The sequence below is a fragment of the Prionailurus viverrinus genome, chromosome X (genome assembly GCF_022837055.1).
Source record: "Prionailurus viverrinus isolate Anna chromosome X, UM_Priviv_1.0, whole genome shotgun sequence".
In the NCBI taxonomy this organism is placed as follows: domain Eukaryota; kingdom Metazoa; phylum Chordata; class Mammalia; order Carnivora; family Felidae; genus Prionailurus; species Prionailurus viverrinus.
Window position 1 is genome coordinate 80,093,786 of NC_062579.1, and position 20,009 is coordinate 80,113,794.

The 20,009-nt window shown below is 35.3% G+C and overlaps 1 protein-coding gene across 2 annotated transcripts in view; it reads left to right on the forward strand.

Moving 5' to 3' along the window:
* The window catches only part of RNF128 (ring finger protein 128), a 121,000-nt gene extending 101,674 nt beyond the window's left edge, over window positions 1-19,326 (forward strand). For both annotated transcript variants that reach the window (XM_047844890.1, XM_047844889.1), the window contains exons 3-7: window positions 4,587-4,658; window positions 7,659-7,741; window positions 9,142-9,238; window positions 10,167-10,335; window positions 17,897-19,326. In XM_047844890.1, coding sequence (XP_047700846.1) covers window positions 4,587-4,658; window positions 7,659-7,741; window positions 9,142-9,238; window positions 10,167-10,335; window positions 17,897-18,030 — 555 coding nt within the window. In that variant the 3' untranslated portion in view covers window positions 18,031-19,326. The remainder of the gene's footprint in view (window positions 1-4,586; window positions 4,659-7,658; window positions 7,742-9,141; window positions 9,239-10,166; window positions 10,336-17,896) is intronic.
* Window positions 19,327-20,009: the final 683 nt, after the last annotated feature.

The following is a 20,009-nucleotide window of genomic DNA, read 5'->3' on the forward strand; positions in this document are numbered from 1 at the left end:
CGGGGGAGGGGCAGACAGAGAGGGAGACACAGAATCAGAAACAGGCTCCAGGCTCCGAGCCATCAGCCCAGAGCCCGACGCGGGGCTCGAACTCACGGACCGCGAGATGGTGACCTGGCTGAAGTCGGACTTTTAACCGACTGCGCCACCCAGGCGCCCCATGGGCCTGTAATTTTCTATGTGGTATCCTTGTCTGGTTTTGGTATCAGGGTAATGCTGGTCTCGTAAAATGAGTTTGGAAGTGTTCCTTTCTCTTCAATTTTTGAAAGAGTTTGAGAAGCATAAGTATTAAATATTCTTTGAATGTTTGGTCGAATTCACCAGTGAAATCATCTGGTCCTGTCCTTTTGTTTGTTGGGAGGTTTTTGATTACTGATTTAATCTCCTTACTAGAGAATTGGTCTGTTCAGGTTTTCTATTTTCTTCATAATCAGACTTGGAAGGTTGTGTGTTACCTGGAATTTATCCATTTCTTCTAGGTTTTCCCAACTTGCTGGCATATAATTGTAGTAGTTCTTATGATCCTTTGTATTTCTGTGGTATCAGTTGTAAATTCTTTCATTTCTGATTTTATTTACTTGAGCCCTGTCTCTTTTTTTTCTTGGTTGCGTAGCTAAACATTTATCAGTTTTGTTTATCTTTTCAGAGAAACGTCTCTGAAAAGTTTTATTAGTTTTATTGATCTTTTCTACTATCTTTTTAGTCTCTGTTTCATTTATTTCCACTGTGATCTTTATTATTTCCTTCCTTCTATTAATTTTAGTCTTTGTTCCTTTTTTTCCCTAGTTTCTTTAAGGTTTAAAGTTATATTGTTTATTTAAGATTTTTCTTGTTTCTTGAAGTAGCCCTATATTACCGTGAATTTCCCTCTTAGAACTGCTTTTGTTGCATCACATAGGTTTTGGTATGTTGTATTTCTGTTTCCATTTGTCTCTAGGTATGTTTTTTCTTTGATTTTTTTTTTTTTTTAGTGACTCATTGGTTGTTCAGTAGTATGTTTCATTTCTACATTTTTGTGTTTTTTACATTTTTTTAAATGTTTATTTGTGAGAGAGAGAGACAGTCAGACAGACAGATTGTGAGCAGGGGAGGGGCAGAGAGAGAGCGAGACACGGAATCCCAAGCAGGCTCCGGGCTTGAACTCATGACCCAAGCCAAAGTCAGACGCTGAACCAGCTGAGCCACCCAGGCGCCCCTCCACTTTTCTTTAATTGATTTCTAGTTTTATAACCATTATGGTTGGAAAAGATGCTTGATATGACTTCAATCTTCTTGAATTTTAGACTTGTTTTGTGATACAACATGTAATTTATCTTGGAGAATGTTTCATGTGCACTTGACAAGAATGTATATTCTGCTGCTTTTGGATGGAATGTTCTGTATATATCTATCAAGCCCATCTGGTCTGATGTGTTGTTTAAGGCTGATGTTTCTATATTGATTTTCTCTCTGGATAATCTATACAGTGATGTATATGGAGTGTTAAAGTCCTCTACTGTTATTGTATTGCTGTCAGTTTCTCCTTTTAGGTCTGTTAATACTTGCTTTATGTATGCTGGTGCTTCTGTGATGGGTGCATATATATAAATGTTATATCTTCTAGCTGGATTGACCCCTTTACATTACGTAATGTCCTTCTTTGTCTTTTTTACAGTCTTTGTTTTAAAGTCTGTTTTGTTTGGTATGAGTATAGCTACACCATCTTTCTTTTCATTTCCATTTGCATGGAATATCTTTCTCTGTCCCTTCACCTACAGTCTCTTTACTTTTGACGTGAGTCTCTTGTAGGTAGTGTAAAGTTGGGTCTTTTTTTTATCCACTCACCCACTCTGTACCTTTTGATTTTAGAATCTAGTCCGTTTTACATTTAAAGTAATTATTGATAGATATTGACTTATTGACATTTTGTTACTTGTTTTCTGGCTTTTTTGTAGTTTCTTCTCTTTCTTCTTTTTCTCTTCCCTTGTGGTTTAAGGGCTTCTTTAGTGTTATATTTAAATTTCTTTCTTTCTTTTTTAAAAAAAATATTTGTTTGTTTGTTTGTTTAGAGAAGGGAAGAGAGCACACAAGTGTGGGAGGGGCAGCGAGATCCCAAGCAGGCTTCGTGCTGTCAGCACAGAGCTGGACACAGGGCTTGATCTCACAAACCATGAGATCATGACCTGAGCCTAAATCAAGAGTTGGACACTCAACCAACTGAGCCACCCAGGTGCCCCTAGGTTTCTTTCTTATTTAGTGTATTTACTAAAGTTTTTGCCTTGTGGTAACCATGATGTTTGTATATAACATAATATGTATATAATGGTAGGTTTTAAGTTGATAGGAACTTAAATTTGAACACATTTCAAAACTTCACATTTTTAGTCCCCCCCATTTTATGTCTGTCACATTCTACATCTTTTTGTTTTATGCAACCCTTAAATAATTACTATAGTCTTAAATTTACTATTGTCTATTAATCTTATACTTGTTTTATAAGTGATTAATCCGCTCTCTTTACCATGTACTTACCTTTTCCAGAGAGATTATTACTTTCGTAAATTTTCTATTGATTAGTGCCATTTCTTTTCAGCTTAAAGAAGTCCCTTTAACATTTCTTGTAAGGCTGATTTAATGGTTGACAAACTTGTTCTGTTTTTACTTATCTAAGAAACTCTTAATCTCCCCTTCAATTCTGAATGATAACCTTGCTGGGTAGAGAATTCTTGCTTGGAAATTTGTTTTGCTTCCAGCACTTAAATATGTCATATCACTCCCTTCCGGCCTGCAAAGTTTCTGGTGAAAAATCTGCTCGTAGACTTATGGGGCTTCCCCTGTAGGTAGCAAGTTGGTTATTCTCTTGCCTCTTTTAAGATTCTCTCTTTAATTTTTACCATGTTAATTATAGTGGTTTTGGTTTTGTTTTTGGTGTGTATCTCTTTGTGTTTGTCTTATTTGGAACTCTCTGGGGTTCCTGGACCTTGTTCTTTCATTTAGAACATATTTCTCTCATTTTGCCTGATGTTCTGTATTTATTTCTCTGTATTATGCAAATCAACTACCTTTCCCAGACTTGATGGAGTGATCTTGTGTAGGAGATGTCCCATAGAGCTCAGCAGTGCTATCCCCGTGGCCACCTCCACCAGGCTCGAGGGACGATGCCTGTGTGAGCTGGGCATTACTGCTTGCTTTGGTGGGGCCACAGCTCTGGCATGGGGGTGGGCAGGGCCCTCAGTGGGGTGTACCATCTAGCACCAACAGGCTAGAGGAAGAGTTCTAAAATGTCACTGCCAGTACCAGCATTAGCAAGTTAGAGTGAATTATCAAAAATGGCACTTGCCAGTGTCTCCATCCTCAGATTCCCAACAAATTTTCTGGCTCTCTGGCACACACTTAAAGCTGGTATTTTTATAATGGTTCAAATGGTAAGTGAGTCTGTGCATTGAGCCCTTTGAGAGAGGGTTCTCTGTTCTCTATTTTAATGGTTTTCCTGAAACTAATCCCTGTTGGTTTTCAAAGCCAGGCACTTTGGGGGCTTGTCTTGCCTATGCAAGATCTAGGGGCTGGGGTGCCTGATGTGAAGCATAGACCCCTTGCTTCTTAGGGAAAAGTTCCATATGTTTGAGATTCCTCTCAATTGTGGATCACTGTATCTGGGATGGGTTTTGTTTTGTTGTGTTTTGTTTTGTCTGTTTTTGATGAGACTATGTCTCTGTCTCACCCATTTTGATGCTACTCTTTTATCCTTTGTTGTGGGGGCTCTTTTTATTTAGTTTTCAGCTCTTTTTCGAAGGAAATTATTCCATATGTCATACAACTAATTTGTTGTGTCTATGGGAGGAGGTGAATTCAGGATCTTCCTATGCTACCATCTTGAATTCCCAATTTCATTTCTGATCCAAGTATGCATATTTTAGTCCTTAGTCCCTAAATGAGTCTGGGGCTTGCTTTCTCATATCTAGACTCAGGTACATATATGTTCAGTGAAACAAGAAAGACTTACTACTACTTTATCAGACTCTACCCTTCTTATAAGGCAGTAGTGGTTATAAACAGCAATTTTCCCCCTAATATGAAATAACACTGTATGGATTGGTGTTATCTGCATGGTATAGGTGATTAAACAAGTTTAAAGATTTAATCAATCACCTGTCTAGGACTATTCATTTAGTAAGTGACAAAGTCATATTTTGAATCTAGGTCCATTTGAATACAAATCCTGTACACTTTTTACAAACAAGACACAATTCAAAAAAGAAATGGGAAAAGATGCATTTTAAGATACTCTCAGGTTGAAAATAGGAAGTGCTTTGAAAATTCATACATCTGAATCCATTTGCAATAGTAGCTTTGTCATTGGGTTATTGCAATAGTAGTTTTGTCATTGTAATCCAAAGGTATTATTTAAGAACGTAGGGAAACATAAGTGAAAAGTTTCAGTAATTTGAAAATTCTGCCTGATAAGTGGGACATTTATTATGGATAATTAAATTATCATTAAAAATGTTATTTATAATTGTACCTGAAAAATATTTATTAATCCTCTCTCCCTTTTTCACCATATTTCTTTTAAAAATATTTTTTCTAATATGATTTTTATATTGCAGAGACAACTAAAGGCAGATGCTAAAAAAGCTATTGGAAGGCTTCAACTGCGTACACTGAAACAAGGAGACAAGGTACATTTATGACTTTTAAATCCTGTTTGTTTTAAAGCAATGCTACCAAGTTATTGTTAAAACAAAATGTTCTTCCGAAGTATGCTTTTCATTGGAATTTATAAATCTTATTGACTTTTTTTATCTATTTGATACTTGAAGTAGGCTGAATAATGACCAGTGGCTTCCATAGATATCTAGGTTTTAATCCTTGGAACCTGTAAATATTACCTAATATGGCAGAAAGGACTTTGCAGATAAAATTAAGTTAAGGATCTTGAGATGAGGAGATTACCCTGGATTATTCAGGTAGCTCCTAAACATAATCACAGTGTTGTTATAAGAGGAAGAAAAAGGGAGATTGGACTGCAGTACAGTAGAATATGTGACCAAGGAAGCAAGAAGGTTATAGTGATGCCAGAAAGGGGTCATGAGCCAAGGAATACAGCCAGCTTCTAGAAGCTAGAAAAGGTGAGGAAATGGATTATCCCCCTGAAGCCTCCAGAAGGTACATGGCACTGCCAAAACATTGACTTTAAGGCTTCTGATTTCCAGAACAATAAAAAAATAAATTTGTGTTATTTTAAGACACTAAGTTATGATACTTTTTTTATAGCAAAAACAGGGAACTAATACAATTCCTCAGTGCAACTTTACTTGAACAGTTTTAGATTTAGGACAGTTAAAACTGCCATTGGTGTGTAAAACATATATCAAAGATACCTATAAAAATAGCTATAGAGCTTATTGAAATAATAATTACCATTTATAATAGCACTCAGACCATTAAGTACTTAGGTATAAATCTTGCAAAATACATACACGATCTATATGCTGAAAACTGCAAAACACCAATGAAAGAAATCAAAGGACCAAAAAAATGGAGAGATATGCCATATTCATGGGTCAGAAGACTCACTGTTGTTAAGATGTCAAATCCCCCCAAACTAATCTATAGATTCAGTGCACTTCCAATCAGAATCCTAGTGGGATCATTTGTATTTATTGACAAGTTGGTGCTAAGTTTATATGGAAAAGCAAAAGAACTAGAATAACCAAAACAGTCGTTATAATGAAGAACAAATTTGGATGACTCACATTTCCCTAATTTTCAGAATTATTTTGAAGATACAATAGACAATATAGTGTGGTATTGGAGAGAGGCTAGACCTTTAGATCAAGGGAATAGAAGAGAGTCCAGGAGAAGACCCACATGTATATGGTCAGTTGATTTTCAACAAAGGTACAAAGGCACTTCAGTGAAGCAAGGGTAGTCAATTGTTGGCTCTCCATATGCAATGATTAAGTATCTTTATGCAAAAACCATGAACCTCAATTCATACTTCATACTGTCTGTAAAATTTAAGTCAAAATGGATCACAGACCTAAATATAAAACCTAGAACCATGAAATTCTTAGAAGAAAACTTTGGAGAAAAATATCTTCAAGACTTGGGCTAGGCACAGATTACTTAGATAAGACAGCAAAAACAAATCCATTAAAGAAAAGAAAGAAATCTAACTCTGTCAAAATAAAGAACCTTTGTTCTTTGACATTGTTACGAGAATGAACATACAAGTCACAGACTGGGACAAAATATTTGAAAATTACATGGCTGATAAGGGACTATATCTAGAATATATAAAGAACTCTCAAATGTCAGTAGTAAGAAAACAAACAGCATACTGAAAAATGGTGAAACAGACATTTACCAGAGAAAATATATGGATGGCAAAAAAGCACATGAAAAGATGCTCAATATCATTAGTCATTAGGCAAATGTGAGTTAAAATCATAATGAGGTACTACAACACATTCATTAAAATGGCAAAACTAGCACACCTGACAATAACCAAGCACTGGCCAGTTGTGGAACAACTGAACTCTTACGGATTTGCTGGTAAGAATACAATGTATAGCTAGTCTGGAAGACAATTTGGCAGTTCTTTATGAAGTAAAAAATAACCCTTTCTGAAGAACCCAGCAATCTCACTGCTAGATAGTTAATCTAGAGGAAAAAAAAACATGTTCAAATAAAAACTTACACATAATTGTTCATGGCTGCTTTACTCATATTTACCAAAAACTGGAAAGAACCCAAATGTCCTTCAAATGGTAAATGGATACCTAAACTGTGGCACATCCATATCATGGAATACTATTTAGCAGTAAAAAAGGGTGTGTGTGTGGTGGGGGAGGACCCTATTGATACAATAACATGCATGAGTCTTAAATGTATTGTGTTAAGTGGAAGAAGCCAAATTAAAAGGCAGTATAATACATGATTCCATTTATATGGCACTCAAGAAAAGCAAAAAGTATAGGAACTGAAAAATCCATGTGGTTGCCAGACGGTGGGGGTGAGTGAAAGTAGCAGTTAATTACAAAGACATATAGAAGAATTTGTTGGGGTAATTGAAGTATCCTATATCTTGATTGTGGTGAAGATTAAGTGACGGCATATTTGTCCACACTTGCAAAACTCTATACTAAAAACTGTGAATTTCGCTGCATGTGAGTTATACCTTAATTTTTCTGAAATTGGGAGCATAGCTTTAGAACTTGTACAAATGGCATTTGAATTCTAACACCAATTAACAGCATGCATTTGTTCAAATCACTGCTACCTGTTCCTCTTTGTACTGTTCCTCTTTTGGTTGACTCTATTTTCTTACCTTTTTTAAGTCTAAATCATTTTCAAATTTCAATTGTATAAGAGTGTTATCAATGATAGTCACAATGTTTTACATTAGATCCTCAGACCTTATTTGTATTATATCTGAAAGTTTGTACACGTTTTACCATCTACTCCCTATTTCCCCCATCCTCCAGCTCCTGGCAACCACTTTTCTACTGTTTCTATAAATTTGACCTTTTTTAGATTCCAATTAAGTCTAAATAATTTTAAATCACTTTTTGAAAGAATCTATGCAATTTAAATACATATATATTGTGATCTTGCTCTGTAGTTTAATGTATTTTTTCTTATCCATCAGAGTAACAATAACTATTTGCTCATAGGAAATTGGCCCTGATGGAGATAGTTGTGCTGTGTGTATTGAACTATATAAACCAAATGATTTGGTGCGCATCTTAACCTGCAAGTAAGTTTGATTTTCTTTTATATCATCAGTAAAAATATCTGGTTTATTGAAATGATTATAATGGGGGAAACTATTTTGAATGTTTCCAAATTGAGGTATTTGGTTTATTTTCATTTTTTATTCATTTTCATTTTTTTAAATTTTATTTTTTATTTTTTAAAATTTATATCCAAATTAGTTAGCATATAGTGAAACAATGATTTCAGGAGTAGATTCCTTAATGCCTCTTACCCATTTAGCCCATCCCCCTTCCCACAACCCCTCCAGTAACCCTCAGTTTGTTCTCCTTATTTATGAGTCTCTTCTGTTTTGTCCCCCTCCCTGTTTTTATATTATTTTTGTTTCCCTTCCCTTATGTTCATCTGTTTTGTCTCTTAAAGTCCTCATATGAGTGAAGTCATATGATTTTTGTCTTTCTCTGACTGACTAATCTCTGGAAAACAGTATGGAGGGTCTTCAAAAAATTAAAAATAGAACTATCCTAGGACCCAGCAATTGCACTACTAGGCATTTATCCAAGGGATACAGGTGTGCTGTTTCAAAGGGACACATGCACCCCCATGTTTATAGCAGCACTATCAACAATAGCCAAAGTATGGAAAGAGCGTTTATTTTCATTTAAATATAGGTGAATGCTTTATATTTTAATATCATTGAAATAGGTATAAGGCTAATTATATAATGTTTCCACAATCTGGTATAATTTAGAAACCAGTTCCATATAAAACTAAGAACTTAGCCAGCACCATAACCATAGTGTGTGTGTGTGTGTGTGTGTGTGTGTGTGTGTGTGTGTGTATTTTACTGGATTATTTAATTTAAAATCATTTTAATAGTCCTGTTGAAGGAAAAAAATTCATCTCAATGGGCACCTGTTTGGAAGTCTTCATTGTTTAGTTTTTCATTATCCGTCTCCTGGAAACTGTTCTTAACACTCTTTCTTTTAGCTATTAAATGGTGATGTTCTTAGAACTTATCACATGGCCTAAAGTATCAGCATTATCTTGTGCTCTGTACTATACTTTATTATTGAGAATGACTGTGCCATTTTTATAGTTAAGGAATGACAAGACAATAGCGATCTGAAATACTGAACAAGTCTTAGGTCAGGTAATGTCTTAGCCAGTTTTGAAGTAGTAAGTATTGAAAATAGTGGGGTTTTTTTTGAAACTAAGGTAATGAGGCTTTTATATTTAAAACTTCTATATTATGAAATTTCCAAGTTTTGTTTCTGTGGCTCCTTTATAGTTTTTAATGCTGTAATAGTGTGTTTAAAAGAAAAAAGTCATCTGTTAGAAAAACTAAATAAAAATATAGGGTAACCTGTTAGTATATTAGGCCAAGTGTTGTTGCTATTTCACAACTGATAACCAAATTATGTGTCTTTTTTCTTTCACTAGCCATATTTTCCATAAGACATGTGTTGACCCTTGGCTGTTAGAACACAGAACTTGCCCCATGTGCAAATGTGACATACTCAAAGCTTTGGGAATTGAGGTAAATATTGCTGAACTATTTAACTATTTAGGTGAAGGAACTTAAGTTATTTATGTACCTGGGCCTTCAGGAAAATAACATGCCTAATTTTTAGCTATGTAACATGCCAGACTTGTGATTTATACCAAAAATTGGACCTATTTACATCATATTGACAGTGAGGTGCCATTTTGGACCACCTCCATTTTTCTTCTTCTTCCCTCTTATTATTTGGTCAGAATTTTAAGTGATGGCTTGTGATACCTGTTGCATTTTTTTTCTCTTATTATTGCACAGCCACCAAACTTGTAGTTAAATGAGCATCTATGTTTCTTGACTTTAGAAGATACATAGATGATACCGATTCTGAGCTCCCCTGGGGGACAGCATGAGATGTTGTTGTTGTTATTTATGAATAATTTTAGATTTACAGAAAAGTTGCAAAGACGATGCAGAGGGTTCCCAGATACCTCTCACCAGTTTTTACTATTGTTAACATTTTGCATTACTGTGGTACATATGTCAAAAGTGAGAAACTGACATTGAGTCATTACTATTAACTAAACATCAGACTTTGAGTTTTGCCAGCAAACTGCCTTTTGAAACTGCTGGAGGTGAACTTGACCCAGAGTAGTTTTCTGGGTTTTTTTGTTTGGAGTACCTACCTTGTACCAGCCATTATATTATGAAGTGTTGGGATCACCCAAATGAACATCAGATGTGAAGGCAATCTGCCTATAACTTCTTTCACCCCATTTTGAACCCAGTTACTCCAACTGCTCTGGCTGGGGCCAGCAAGAGACTTTTGTGATCATCAAAAGGGATTATAGGCTTAAAAGGTTAAGAAGCATTGCTCTAATAAGTCACTTATGAAGAAACTTTGTAATGATATGTCAGGGAAAAGCATGTACTCTGAGCGTCTTTTAATTAGTTCAAATGCTTTCCAAAGGCGGATGTTGAAGATGGACCGGTGTCTTTACAAGTCCCTGTATCCAATGAAATATCAAATAGTGCCTCTCCTCACGAAGAGGATAATCGCAGTGAGACTGCATCGTCTGGATATGCTTCTGTTCAGGGAGCAGATGAGCCACCTTTGGAAGAACACGTGCAGTCAGCAAGTAAGCACCATGCTGAGGGGCAAGGAGAGCCCCACAAATGATCCATTGAGGATCATATTCCTGGCAGAGTGCTCCTGCTTTTTAGTGTTTGTTCCTTTCATTCATTAAATACATTCCAGGTTTTTTCTAGTAACAGTGATGCAGTACAGGACACACCCCTACTTTAACTCAATATGCACATATTCAAATGTCTCTGAAACAGATGAAATGCATCAGGATTATTCACAGAATAAAAATATTTTTTTATTGGATAGCTTCTCTCTGATGGATTTAAGTATTGGCTATTAACTTACAGAGGCTGATGAGAAACTTCAAACTTTAGAAGCCGTTGTTTATTGTGGAGCAATCAGAAACTAAGGTAGAGGGGTCCTGAAATGATAAAATAGAATTCAGTTTACAAAAGCTTGATTTCGTAGGAACCCATCTTTTGCACAGATTAGAAACTGTGTATAAGAATATGTGCTGCCACCTGTTGATTATTTACCATGAAATGAACAAACCATGGAAACTAAAATTGAATATATATTTTCAAAATTCATGTGAATCAATACTGTAACTTGGTAATGTCCGTCCAGTGGAGAAAGTTTAGGGAATTTTGTTACTTTTTTCCCTTAGAAAGAGAAGACCCTCATACAAATTATTTTTTCTTTCTTTAACTGCTACCTTTTTCATCATTTTTGTTGGTTTGATGGTTCTCAATCCTCATTTTGAAATAACCTAATCGTGGCATTAAAAGTAGAAGAAAACGAAATGTTAAGATGATTAATGAAAGTTTCAGCTTACTATGACTTAAACCTTTATCCTCTGTAGGCTTATCAGTGCCATAGACATCATTCCTGAAGATGTCAAGAGCAGTGCCATCATGCAAAATGTGCACTTTGTATTTCTTGTAATCTAATCTTAAGACATTTCTTGGAGTACAGAGTAGTCATAAGAACCTTAATAGTGGATTATTCTACCTATAATAGAGAATCATTGTCTATTTGCCCCAGGTGATTTTTTGTTTCCACAACTGTGTGATAATAGAATTCAGTGATGATAAGGGAGAGTGTACAGGATAATTCAGTTTATATTTAGGCTTGTTAAAAAAGTCCAGTCAACTTCTCTGTGTGCTCTGTTCTTCTTGTGAGGCAAGGTGGTAAGCAGAACGGTTTTTGCAGAGAATTTGACGAGCAAATGAAATGATGATCAACATTCCTCCCCCTGTATTCTTTATCTGGATAAATGGTAGTAACACCCAATCAGGTGCCTCAAACCAGAAACTAGGGAGACCCTAGATCCTTCCCTCTCCTCTTTCTTACTGATTCAATATCCCTTTTCTGTAATCCATCTCCTAATTGCCAACCTTAATTCCACAGTCATAGTTTGAGCCACTGTTTTCTCTCTGCCCATTCCTTTCACTCTTCTTCCTCCCAAGAAATTGGGGAACCCAGTCTAACTCCTGGTCCTCCTTTAAAACTTACCCCCCTTTGAAAAGCCTCCTTTGGCTCACCTGTATGGCCCTACCGTCTGCTTTCACAGAATTTCTGGCATTGCATTTATTTTACTGAATTGTATTAAAACTTTTAAAACATTTGGATAGGGACAGTGTCTTATTAGTCACTGTCATATACCCAGCACCTAGAACAGCCTGGCACACAGTAGATACTCAAATGTTGAATGAATGACCAGATAGAATAGATTTAATTTTATCTATGATTATGTATTACTAGTGTGGGTATCTTGCCTATCAGCCACTGATTAATGTGGTGATAGTGGTTTAAATAACTTTGCAAACATATAGTTGATTAGTTCATGTCCATTTGTTCCATCGTGGCACTAAGTTCTATTAGAGCACTGGTTTTAAAACTAAAGTATGCATCAAGTCACCTGGAGGGCTTGTTAAAACAGATGGACCACCACCAGTTTCTGACTCAGTGGGTTTGGAATAGGGCCTGAGAATTTTTGTTTCTGGTGATACTGAGGCTGCTGGTCCAGGGACCACACTTTGAGAACCACTAAATAAAGCCCTAGTTCTTAACCCTAACTGCACATTAAAATCATTCAGAGGTCACCTGGATGGCTCAGTTGGTTGAGCGTCCTGTTCTTGACTATGGCTCAGGTCATGATCTCACAATCCGTGGGTTTGAGACCCACGTCGGGCTCTGTACTATACAGACAGATTCTCTGGGAATCTCTTGGGATTCTCTCTCTCCCTTTCTCTCTGCCCTTCCCCCATGTTTGTGCACTGTTTCTCTCTCTCTCTCTCTCTCAAAATAAATTAACTTAAATCAGTAGATTTTTTAAAAAACTCACTCAGAGAAACTTTTTTTTTTTAATATATGAAATTTATTGTCAAATTGGTTTCCATACAACACCCAGTGCTCATCCAGAGAAACTTTAAATATCACTGATGCCTGGACATTACACCAGAATGGTTAAATCAGAATCCATGAAGGGTGGGGCCCAAGCACAGGTTTTGTTTTTCAATTTTTAATTTAAATTTTGGTACAGTTTCAGGCTAAGTGTTTCAGAAATAGTACAAATAATACCCATATACCCTTTGTCCAACTTCTCCAAATGTTAACACCTTCTATAACCATATATAATTATTAACACCAGAAAATTAACTGATAAAGTGTTATTAACTAAATGACAGATCATACTCAAATTTCACCCATTGACCCACTAATGTCCTTTTTCTGTCTCAGGATCCCACATTGCATTTCCCCTTTACTCTTTTTCCCCCAGACTTATTGATATATATTTGACACATAACATTGTGTAAGTTTAAGGTATACAGCATGATTTGACACACCTGTATATTGCAAAACGATTACCACAGTAAGGTTGGTTAGCAAATCCACCTCACATAATTACAAATTTGTGTGTGTGTTTGGTGACAATATTTAAGATCTGCTCTCTTAGCAACTTTCAGGTATATCCAATAATTCCACTACTGGGTATTTACCCAAAGAAAAACAAAAACAGTAATTCAAAAGATATGTGCACCCTTACATTTATTGCAGCATTATTTACAGTAGCCAGGATATAGAAGCAACCTAAGTGTCCATTAATAGACAAATGGATAAGGAAGATATGGTATATATAACAAAATAGAATATTACACAGCTATAAAAAAGGATGAGATGATGCCATTTGTGACAAGGATGGACCAAAAGGATATTATGCTAAATGAAGTAAGTCAGACCAAGAAAGGCAAATACCATATTATTTCACTCATGTGGAATCTACAAAAACGAATAAGCAAACAAAAAGCAGAATCAGACCTGTAAATACAGAAAACAGAGTGATGGTTGCCATAGGCAAGAAGCATGGGGGATGGGCAAAATGGAGGAAAGAGAGTGTGAGATCCAGTCTTCCAGTTATGGAATGAATATGTCATGGGAATAAAGGACACAGTATAAGGACATAGTCAATGATGTTGTAATAACATTGTATGGTGACAGATGGTAGCTACACGTAAGGTTAAAATAGCATGATATATAAATTTTTAGAAGTATGTAATACAGTATTGCTAACTGTAGATATGATGCCATGTATTAGATCTCCAGAACTTATTCATCTTATAGCTGAGCATTTGTGCCCTTTGCTCAACACTTCCCCATCTCCTCTGCTCCTAGCCCCTGGCAACCACCATTCTACTCTCTGTTTCCGAGTTTTTAAGACTCCACAGATAAATAACATTGTGCAGTATTTGTTTTTCTGTGTCTTACTTCATTTAGCGTAAATGCCTTCAAGGTCCATCCTTCTTTCTCTTGGCTGAATAATATTCCTCTGTGTGTGTGTGTGTGTGTGTGTGTGTGTGTGTGTGTGTGTGTATCATATTTTCTTTATCCATTCATCTGTCAACTGATACTTAGGATATTTCCATATCTTGGTTATTTTGAATAATGCTGCAGTGAACATGGGGGGTACAGATATCTCTTCAAGATTGTGATTTCATTTCCTTTGGATATATACCCCAAACTGGAATTGCTGGACCATATGGTACTTATACTTTTAATTTTTTGAGGAACCTCCATGCTGTTTTCATAGTGGCTGTGCCAGTTTACATTCCCACCAACAGTGCACTGGGATCCCTTTCTCCACATCCTTACCAGCACTTATCTCTTATCTTTTTGATAGTAACTATTCTAACAAGTATGAGGTGATTAGTGTTTTTGATTTGCATTTCCCTGATGATTACTGATAATGATCATCTTTTCATGTACCTGTTGGCCATTTGTACATATTCTTTGAGAATAGATCTATTCAGGGGCTCCAGTGTGGCTCAGTTGGTTAAGCATTCAACTTTGGCTTAGGTTATGATGTCATGGTTCATGAGATCGAGCCCCACATTGGGCTCTGTACTAACAGCACAGAGCCCACTTCAGGTCCTCTGTCCCTTCCTCGCTGGTGTTCTCTCTCTCTCTCTTTCTCAAATAAACCTTAAAAAAAAGAAAATATATTCAGTTTCTATTTTCAGTGCCTATTTTAATTGGATTATTTGGGGGTTGTTGCTACTTTGTATGAGTTTCTTATATATTTTAGATATTAATCCTTTATATGATCTGCAAATATATGCAAATACATAAATACGATATTATATATCGTTTCCCATTCTGTAAGTTGCCTCTGCACTCTATTGTTTCTTTTGCTGTGCAGAGGCTTTTTAGTTTGATGTAGTTCCCCTTGTTGATTTGTGCTTTGGTGTCCTATACAAAAAATCATTGCCAGGACCAGTGTCAAAGAGCTTTTCCCATATGTTTTCTTCTAGGGATTTTATGGTGTCAGATCTTATGTTTAAGTCCTTAACCCATTTAGAGTTCATTTTTGTGAGTGGTGTAAGATAGGGGTCCATTTTCATTCTACCATATGTGAATATCCAGTTTACCCAACACCACTTACTGGCTTTTCTCCATTGAGTGTTTTTGGCTCCCTTGTCAAATATTAGGTGACTACATGTGCATGGGTTTATTTCTGGGCCCTCAATTCTGTTCCATTGGTCTATGTGTCTGTTTTTATGCCAGTATACTATTTTGGTTACTATACCTTTGTAGTATAGTTTGAAATCAGGAAGTGTGATGCCTCCAACTTTGTTCTTCTTTCTCAGGATTGCTTTGGCTATCCAGGGTCTTTGCAGTTCCATATACATTTTAGGATTGTTATTTCTGTGAAAAATGCCATTGGAATTTTGATAGGAGTTGCATTGAATTTATAGATGGATTTGGGGTATATGGACATTTTAACAATATTCTTCTAATTCATGAACCTAGGATATCTTTCCATTTGTTTGTATTTTCTTCAATATCTTTCATCAAAGTTTTCAGTATAGATTTTTTACCTCCTTGGTTAAACTTATTCCTAAGTATTTTATTGTTTTTGATGCTATTATAAACGGAATTGTTTTATTTCTCTTTCAAATATTTCATTGTTAGTGTATAGAAATGTGACTGGTTTTTGTATGTTGATTTTGTATCCTGCAGCTTTACTGAATTCATTCATTAGTTCTACTAATCTTTTGGTGGAGTCTTAATCATTTTCTCTATATAAGGTCATGTCGTGTGGATATAATTTTACTTCTTCCTTTCTGATTTTGAGGCCCTTTCTTTTCTTGACTAATTGCTCTGGCTACAATTTCTAGTACTATGTTGAATAGAAGTGGTAGAAGTAGGTACCCTTGTCTTGTTTCTGATTTTAGAGAAAAAGGTTTTGTTTTTAGCTTTTCACTGTTGAGGATGTTAGGTGTGAGTTTGTCATAAATGGCCTTTATTATGTTTGGATATGTTCCTTTTCTACCCAATTTGTTGAGTGGTCCACATTGCGTTTAATGGTCGTATCTTCATCTCCAATCTGTGGTTGTTCCTTAGTCTCAGTCATATATGATGTTGACACTTTGAAAATTACTGGTCAGTTATTTTGTAGAATGTCTCTCACTTTGAACCTGTTATTTCCCAATGATTAAATTCATTGTTCACTGTCTGTTTCTGGCAAGAATACCAGAGAAATAATATTGTGCTCTTCTCTGCCTCATATAATGAGGCACATGATGTTCATATCTTATTACTGATGGTTTTTAATGTTGCTTACTTGGTTAAGATAGTGAGTGTCTGCCAAGCTTCTTTTAAAGTTACTATTTTTCCCTTTGTAATTATTATCTTACAGGGAGACACTTAGAGACTATGCAAATGTTCTGTTTCTCATCATGCTTTTTACCCACTAATTTTAGCAATTGATGCTTCTTCCTTGCAATAATTATTACTGAAATGTGTGCCAAATGGTAATTTTCTATTTCCATCCTTCTTTCTACATTAATTAAGCTTCTATTTTAAGGAACAGTTATCCTTTATCTATTTATTTATTCAATTATTCATTTATAATAGTATGGACTCATAGATATTTCTTTTATTCTATAAAATTATTCTCATGAATTATTAATTGCTTAGATTCTCCTAGATTTGGTCATCGGGAACTCTCTCAAGGTGGCTCCTGTGTTCTTTCAACATGCCTCATTTTTTTTTTTTTTTGAGCACTTCCTTACTTTTCTGGTACCACAGGATGTTCTAGGCCAGGGATTGGCAAACTTTTTCTGTAAAGAGTCAGATAGTAAATATTTTAGGCTTTGAAAGCCATGAGTCTCTGCTGTATTTGGCACAGTGAGGAGGGGGGTGTTTGACTTACAACCTTTTAAGAATGTGAAAACCACTCTTAGCTATTGGTTTGACTTGCAGGCTATAGTTTGCTGATCCCTAAGCTACAAGGGGTTAATCTTGTGCTCTCCTTGCCCTTGCCCTAGAATGAGCTACTTTTTGGGGGAGTGCTTTTTTGGAAAATAGTACTTCAGAACCAAGATCTGGGCACTAGGTATGCTCATTGCTATGGGGGTATCGTCTACATATCTATCTATCTGAAAAACAGTGAACTTAATACTGATACACCTGATTCTAGTCAAGTACCACAGAGTTTATTCTAGCCTTCCCCTTTCCTTGTTTGTAACTCAACATTTCACTAACTAATATAGTCCTTTTTATTTTTAGCCTTACAGGATGTAGTCAAAATACTGCTTTCCAAAGTTACTTAGGTTAGTTTTTTTCTTCCCCACTGTTTTCAGGATGTTTATATATTTCCTCTTTATATAATTATGCTCATCTGTTACTGTTTGTACTCCATTTGAAGAACTCTCTCTACCTTCCTGTTTGTTTTAAGTCTATTTATGCGTATGAAAAGGTATAGGTAATTTTTTTAAGCACCCAGGTGATTGAAATGTGAAGCCGGGTTTCAGGATGGAAAAGCAGAAGACAGAACTTTTGCTCTTAAGGAGGCTATTAATCTAGGTAGAAGTAAGCACACATGTGAATTTAAAAATAAAAGAGTAATTGTAAATCAATATAATAATGTCATATGTGCCTTATGTAAGACATAGCCTAAATCATGTAACTATTAAAGGAACCAGGGAATGAGTATAATAATCAGAGTATGATAGCATTAGACAAGAAAAGCTTCTTAGACGTGAGTGTTGAATTTTGTCTTAAAGAAGAGAGGGGTGAAATCATCCTAAAATTGTCATTTCTTTTTAAAGATGAAAATCTACAGCTGGTAAACCATGAGGCAAGTTCCATGGCAGTGGATGTTGTTCCTCATGTTGACAACCCAACTTTTGAAGAAGATGAAACTCCTGATCAAGAGACTGCAGTTCGAGAAATTAAATCCTAAAATCTGTGTCACTAGAAAACTTGAAACTTTAGTAATAACAACAGAACTGCCAATCAGGGCTTAGTTTACTATTAATGAACTGGATAAACTTAATTAAATAAGAAAGATACTGAAAGTGCTGAGATGACAAATATTATGCTATAGTTAAATTACTTAAAATATTTAATCTATTAACTTTTTTCCACAAACTCATAATGTTTTTCATAGGCAAGTTTCCTCTTAATAGTGATAGCAACATTTTTAAACATTTAAAACTCTCTTCAAGTAGTCATGGTTTTCATTTACAACAATTTTGTTATAAAAACATGTTGCTTTTAAAATGTGGAGTAGCTGTGATCACTTTATTTTATGATAGTATCTTAATTAAAAATACTACTATTTTAGCTTGGGCTATATGTGTCAGGGTTTTTCTCCAGGTGCTTATATTGATCTGGAATTGTAATGTAAAAAGCAATGCAAACTTAGGCTAGTACCTCATGAAATGTCTTTTTAAGCTACATTAAGTTGATAGAACAAGATTAAAACAAAATATTCATTTTAACTATTTCTTGTTTTTAAAATTAAGCTAAATGTACTTCATTTGAGTGTGGAGCATAGTTTGTCAAAGAATATGGACTGGACTGGATTGATTGGTTGTCAATTGATTAATGACACCAATTTGACACAAGTTTATAGACAAAAAGTTTCCTTATAAAAATGCTGTGTAACTATTTCTCAAAGTTACGGGATTTTCAAAAGCAGAGTATATAAATTATCATACTATTTGAAAATGATAATGAGTAAGTCACACAAAAATTGGTAATTGATCCTTGTGTATGAATTAAGTCTGCAGAAATTAGTCTGCAGAAAATGTTTTCCAAACAATGTTGACTTTGAAAATTTAGTTTACATTTTACCTAAATGGGCTAATTACATTAGGTAAACTAAAATTCTGTCCATATAGCTGTAAATTTTGTGAATGCATTTTCTTGGTGTTTGAAAAAGAATGGGGGGGGGGGAATTCCAGGTGCCTTAATATAAAGTTTGAAGCTTTCATCCACCAAAGTAAAATAGAGCTATTTAAAAATGCACTTTATTTGTATTCTGTGTGGCTTATCTTGGTTTTAAAGTTGTGTTTCCAGTGAAAATTCCAGCAGAATTTAGGCAAAAGCAGAAAAGACATGTATTTTTGTTTGCTAAATGTAGAATGGACAAAACCATTGCATTCTTGTACACTTATTTGAAATTCTGTAAATATTCCCCGATTTTTATTGATTCTCTTTAAATATAAAATGTAAATAAAATATTCCAATAGAAGTTTGCATCTGCTGTTTAGTTCAGTTAGCCTATACTAACTTTTCATATATGCTTGGATTTGGGAGAGGAAAAAAAATGGTTGATGCAAATGGTCATTGATATATTTGATGAATAAAAACTCAAACTTTAGTATGATATTTATTTACATATTTCATTACAGAGAGGGGAATTGCTGACATTTTAATACAACTGAATGTACCATGAATTATTATTTTTTAATTTTTTTAATGTTTATTATTGAGAGAGAAACAGAGTGTGAGTGGGGGAGGGGCAGAGAGCAAGGGAGACACACAATCTGAAGCAGGCTCCAGGCTCTGAGATGTCAGCACAGAGCCCAACACAGGGCTCAAACCCACAAACCATGAGATCATCACCTGAGCCAAAGTCGAACGCTCAATCGACTGAACCACTCAGGCACCCCCCTGAGTTATTTTTCAATGTCAGCAAGGTAAATAACGAGGTTGATCACTGATAATATAAGGTTAGAAAAACACCTTGATGCCAGTCCATCTTTATACTACCCAAGACATAAAACCACTTTATTAAAGTTTTCTTTTCCTTCAGCCTTTTCTTTGGCAGTATGGTTGTTGGGATGCTGTTAATGAGTTAACTCTTTTGTCAAACTTGTTAAGAATAAACAGATGTTTATTAATAAACAGGGACACCTCAGAGCCCTGATTATC